Source organism: Mus pahari, chromosome 1, assembly GCF_900095145.1.
Source record: "Mus pahari chromosome 1, PAHARI_EIJ_v1.1, whole genome shotgun sequence".
Taxonomy (NCBI): Eukaryota; Metazoa; Chordata; class Mammalia; order Rodentia; family Muridae; genus Mus; species Mus pahari.
The window spans coordinates 135,373,223-135,379,469 of NC_034590.1; the positions used below are offsets into that span (position 1 = coordinate 135,373,223).

At 43.0% G+C, this 6,247-nt stretch overlaps 1 protein-coding gene across 1 annotated transcript in view; it reads right to left on the reverse strand.

The window, feature by feature from the left end:
* Window positions 1-5,624, reverse strand: part of C1H9orf135 (chromosome 1 C9orf135 homolog) — a 101,436-nt gene extending 95,812 nt beyond the window's left edge. Inside the window, exon 1 of the mRNA XM_021218718.1 lies at window positions 5,384-5,624. Within this exon, the coding sequence (XP_021074377.1) occupies window positions 5,384-5,535 (152 nt within the window). The 5' untranslated portion in view covers window positions 5,536-5,624. The remainder of the gene's footprint in view (window positions 1-5,383) is intronic.
* Window positions 5,625-6,247: the final 623 nt, after the last annotated feature.

Genomic DNA, 6,247 nt, shown 5'->3' on the forward strand with positions numbered 1-6,247 from the left:
AGCTAAGACGAAAGGATGGACTATCCAGAGACTACCCCACCTGGGGATCCATCCCATCATCAGCCACCAAACCCAGACACTATTGCACATGCCAGAAAGATTCTGCTGAAGGGACCCTGATATAGCGGCCTCTTGTGAGGTTATGCCAGTACCTGGCAAACACAGAAGTGGATGCTCACAGTCAGCTATTGGATGGATCACAGGACCCCCCAATGGAGGAGCTAGAGAAAGTACCCAAGGTGTTGTAGGTGGCTGCAACCCTATAGGTGGATCAACAATATATGCTAACCAGTACCCCCAGAGCTTGTTTCTCTAGCTGCATATGTAGCAGAATATGGTGTATTCAGCCATCATTGGGAAGAGAGGCCCCTTGGTCTTGCAAACTTTATATGCCCCATAGAGGGGAAGGCCAGGGCCAAGAAGTGGGAGTGGGTGGGTAGGGGAGTAGGATGGGGGAGGGTATAGGGGACATTCGAGATAGTATTTAAAATGTAAATGAAGAAAATATCTAATAAAATAATTAAAAAAAAAAAAAGCTCACCATACAAAAGGGTTCAGACTGCACTTTGGATTCCATACTCCCAATGTAGTAACTGGCTGGCTAATAAAGACTTTGTATTGGCTTAAACCCACATCCAATATGTCTTCTCCAGTGAATGCCTCAAAAGGTGCTAACCTTTTCATTTATGTGATAAAGATGTATTCACCTCTCTCTCCCTGAGTTCTTATCCCATATCCCAGGGCCTGGTCTTCTCACCCTGTGACAGCGACCCCCCAAAAAGCCCCTTTTAATACTTCCAGTCTTGAATTCAAACTATATACTTCCTGTATGGAGATCAAATAACTGAGTCTTTTCCAAATGTGCAGTAAAAGGTTAATAAGATTTCTCTTGAGTTGCTATGTTAAAGTTGAAGGCATGAAAAAAAGAGGAAGCCCTCATGAATTTCAGTGGCATACAAGCTGGAGCACATGGTTAGGAAGTGCTTTTTCTCTCTCTTTTTAATCCTAGGCTGTAATGGAGATGCAGTGGGGGGGTAGGAGTGGGGAGGAGGGGCAGGCAAGACTGCTGGCCAGTAGAGCTTCACATAACCATAGTTTAGCCCTCAGAGATGTGAGGACTCTAAATACTTTAGTCAGCACCCACAAAGACACAATAAGAGTTACAAATCAGATTATCTGTTTTCTACTTAAGGACACAAAGATAGACCTGTGCCTCTGAATGGCTCTCCATTTCCAAAGGAAGGCCCTAAATACACATGCTCTCCCTGCCTGGGTAACACAGCCTTACAAAGATCTGAGAGTCTCACAGACACATCAGTTTCCCCTTTACCTCTGGTTTACTAGCCATGTCCAAATTAGCTTTCATAAAAATCGTTAAAACAATGAGGTTCCCTGCCCCCACACTGATCACGTTTAACTCCCCCGCTTCCCTTTCTTTCTTTCTTTCTTTCTTTCTTTCTTTCTTTCTTTCTTTCTTTCTTTCTTTCTTTCTTTCTCTTTTTTTTCTTTCTTCTTCTTCTTATGTGGTAGGAGGATGGCATGGGGTAACTCTCAAGGTCTTTACTATGTGGCTGAGGCAAGAAAGAAAAACAATTAAAATTACAAATTTGTAAAATTAATCTGAGTCCTTAAAACTAGATATTGCCATGGAGACGAGAACAGGATCTGTCTCCATGGAGATCTGGATGAATTTTTTTTTCTTTAAATTATTATAATTTGTTACCAGGTGTCAATTTGGCCAATGAACAGAAGAAAATAAATGAACGAATGAACAAATGAACAGACGAATGAATGAGTAAACTCTTCTCACATGATAGAATTTATTAAAGTATAATTTTTTCTGTTTCTGATTATTCTAATGAGTGGATGGATATACCAGGAATAATTTTCTCTCACTCAACTCAGAATTTCTAATGGAAATGGCTTATGATGCTGTTCCATAAATGCTATAGAAAGGAATGGGCAAAGATGAATTCTGGGAAAGGTATTTCTAACTTGAAAGCAGCAGGCTGTGACAAGGGTGATAGGCTCTATCTCATTAACATCCTAGCTGTAAGGAGGGCATGGGTCTCAGGTGATTTCATAGATTAAAAATAGTCCAGAGATATCCTTTAACCTCCATCCTTTGTCACATCTACCTTACAAAGCTGGTTTGGATATGTGCAGTGAGGTTAAACAGACTTCTATTACGTGCCAGATAGAGAGAAGCAGGGAAAATCCACGTTTAAACAACCATGAAGAGTAAATCAGAATTTCTCCTAATTACACACTGCATTTGTACCTGCAAGTATATAAAGTCCCCGATGAAATACTCAGTTGAAGCAGACACCACAATGGTAAGTTTAGACCTTAACAATTGAATTTAAATATCACTAACAAATATAATTCAAGAAACATTTAAATGAGTCACAAAATAAACCAATCAAAAACTAACCATCCTGGGTTTGCTGGCTGCTCTTTCCTAAGTGCACACACTCAACTGTACACTGTCTTGTTAGCATAGATATTAAAGACTGGTTGGTTTGGTGAAGGGCGAGCAGGGTGTCGCCAGTTTCCGAGGATGCTCCTGCTTCTAAAGCTTTTCAGCAGAATCCCATTAGTGCCTTTCTATAGCGGCGTTGCACTCAAGAGCACTGAAACCATCTCTCCCAGAGGAAAACAGGTTTAGGTCCCTGTGACCTCCTGGCCGTGTTTTCACGAATTAATCAGTGTCTTAGATGTTCCTGTTTTTTTCTTGTGAAATTAAGGGATGGAAGAAGTACAGCCACATGAGTTTCTCATGCTTAGAGTCATCAGGCAATACTATATCATGGTTCCTGTGGGCATGCTAGCAATAATACCACCAACAAAACCCACAGAAATGCAAGAGAGCAGGGAGCATGAAACAGATCACAGAAATGACATCGATTAGAGGAAAAGAGAAGAAGGCAGATTTCTGCCTCATTTGGCCTTAATTTTGAACATGCACATGGGGGGGGGGGGCAGGCATCGAACCTTTTTGCCTCTCTACACATATGTACGTGATGGGGAAATTTTATCTTAAGCACTGATAGTGATTCGCAAGTAATCATCACCAAGTAGGTGAATTTACACAAGAAATCCATATAAAGTGTCAACTGTATTTCCTGCATGAAGGGACTCCTTCTAATCCTCATGCTGTTACTATTCAGTTTCCTTGCCTATCTTTGGAGTTCTTATTCCTTTTTAAGACCCTACTCAAACACACATGAACACACACACATACACACAGAGAGAGAGACAGAGATATGCATGTACACACACAGGCACTTCATATGATCAGATTGTATGCAAGCATGTAAGGACATTTTCTTAATTAATGGTTGATGTATGCGGGCTCAGTTCTTGTGGGTGGTGCCATCCCTGGGCTGGTGGTCCTGGGTTCTATAGGAAAGCAAGCTGAGCAAGCGATGGACAACAAGCCAGTAAGCAGCACCCCTCCATGGCCTCTGCATCAGCTCCTGCATCCAGGATCCTGCCCTGTTTGAGTTCCTGTCCCAACTTCCAAAAATGATAGCTATATGGAATGTAAGCCAAATAAACCCTTTTCATCTCAGCTTGGTTTGATCATGATTTCTCATCACAGCAATAGAAACTCTAGAACAAAGTGCTCTATAAAAACATCAATGAATTCTCTCTATGCCTGTGTCCCTAATATGTTCCAAAGTGCATGGCATATAAATACTTTTTGGGTTGAACTTGTAAGCAGAAAAATTTCCCTATACATGTTTGGGAATGGCTGAAGTGACTTACAGTCCTCCCTACTCTTCTTTCTTACCAGACCCCACACTGTTAAAATTTCTGCTGTTACTGATATCCATGCTGCTTACAAGTTAACTTCAAAGGGACAGTAACACAGAAGGGAACAGAGGTACTGTCCCTTTGAAAGCCCTTTCTCATTAATAACCTACAGAGGTGATTTCTATTATGATCCAAATCCTTACAGCATAACAGGTCCATGGGAGAGCTAAGTGTTTTTGCATAAGAGCCATTAAATAAGATCTATATGTATAAAGCCAAAACAGGTTGCTTGGGGCTCCACCCCTGCCCAAGCAAGTGAACCATCAATGTGAGGTCTGTCTCCAGAATAAATTTTATTGTTGAGTCTGTTCCCCTGTGTGGCTTTGGATTTTGTGACTATACAAGCTCTCGAGCTGAGCTTAGCATAGGCAGAGAGTGCACTTTAGGATGAGAAATGGAGGCAGAAGGAGTGGGCTTTGGGAATGTATCTAGTAGACAGGCTTTTAAAAGTCTGCAGAACATCAATGGCAGGCATCACAAACAGTCCAGAAATGGTTGTGTGCAACCAGGCCTGAAGTCAAAATTATTCATCTCTCTTCAAAGGAAACAGCAGCATAAAGTAGACAAGGCTTGCGGCTTCATTTCTGTCTTCCCATTCCCCCCTCCAAGTTACAAATATTTTGTAATTGTTGTAATAAATTTGGAGCGCACACCCTTAAAAGTGTCTAGTTTTCTCTAGTGTTGACATCACAACTATTGACTACTTGAACACAAGAGAGAGACAGGGACAGAGAGACAGAAACAAAGAGAGACACACACAGAGAGACAGAGACAGAGACAGAGACAGAAAAGTGAATTCTAAGCACAATTTACAAAACACAAAAGTAGGCCAAACGCTTCCTGGGGTCTTGAGAGCCCTGTCTTCAAAAGAGGACGGACTTAGAACGAAGTCCTCCAGGTCTTTCAATGTTCCAAGAGAACACACAACCCTGGATCTTTGTGTGAATTTTAAGTAGTTAAAAAGATTAAATAGAACAGAGTACATGTCAAGCAAGTGCCCTGTCCTTTCCGAAAGAGAGGCTAAATGTTGCTGCCTCTAACTAGGAGGGTCTTCTCGCATGATAGCCTGCAGGATGCTGAGGAACTGCTTTTGTGTCCCCCTCCCCAAACTTTGGCAGCCCTTGTCCTCTGCTTGGACCTTTGCCTCTTGCTGGTGAGCCAAACTTTCTAATAGGACTTCCTTTTACAAGTATGTGTTGCCTCAGGGAGGTGATTTTCAACCTATTTAGTGACCCCCCAAGTCCTTTCCCCTGTGTAGAGGAGCTTAAGTTTCCCTGATCAAAGCCCTAGCTGGTCCAGGTCTTGGCGTGTGCTGGGGAACAGTCCTGGAAAACTTTACTAGTTCACTTTGATATGGCCACTGCTCTGTGAAAGATCGGTTCCCCCTCTTTCTTCTCTCTTGTTCTTTTTATCTCTTTGCCCTCCTTTTCTTTGATTTTCTTCTTCTCTTTCCAGTTCTTTCTTTCCTACTATTGTTTATTCTGTTATTCTGTTACTCTTTTCCTGTCTTCTACAGAATCCTTCTCCTTTCCCAGGACCCAAGAACTACAAGTATTTGTCTTACCAGGAATACACCAACACTGGCTCTGAGTATTTCTTGTCATGAGAGCGGAGAGTTAGAGAGCCTTTACGCTCCAGCAAATCCGTGGGTCCGATCTCATACCACCGCTCTTTGCGCTCAAAGCACTCGTGACATGAGCTATCAAAGGTCCCCATGCCTAAGCTGCAGTTGAGAACAGACCAGACTGGACTTCCCTCAGTGCCAGTCCAGCTCTACGGTTACACGAACCAAGATTCGGCGTCTCTTGTCTCCTAGGCAACCGAGGAGGGGGCAATGGAGGGGGCGGGGTCAGTGGAGGTGGGGTTTCTCCAGCCTTACTATCCTGATTGCCAGCCTTTTGAGTACTGGTTAAACTACATTTCCCAGAATACAGTGAGAGAGACAGGATGCGCAGATACTTGAAAGAGGACCACATGCTAGGATTTGTAGTTACCTGGGCTCAGCAGCCTAACCTAAGCAAGGGAAAATAAAGGCTGGTGGTGCAGAGAAGCTGTTAAGCAGAACTAGTACTGCCCCAAGCCTGTAGATTGAAACTGAACCTGTAGCAGTTGTTTTGACAGCCAATCTTCTATTACCACCACACCTCCCCTCACGGTTAAACTTGACTAAAAGAAAACCCCAGCCCTAGAATATGACCGCTCTGTGCCGTTCTATTGCCTATCAGACAGCAGAGCCATTAAGCCAATTAGCTGAACAAAGGTTCTGTTTCAGTCCCAGATGCTGCTCTTGACCTTGTTTAAGCACTGCGTTCCTTCTCCGACAAACAGGCCAGGGTAGGAACTGTGCGGGGTAGGGGAGGATGTGGGTATCAGGGGAAGTCTTAGTCTCTTCGGATTATAGAGGCCAAACTACCTCTCCTCAATTTCC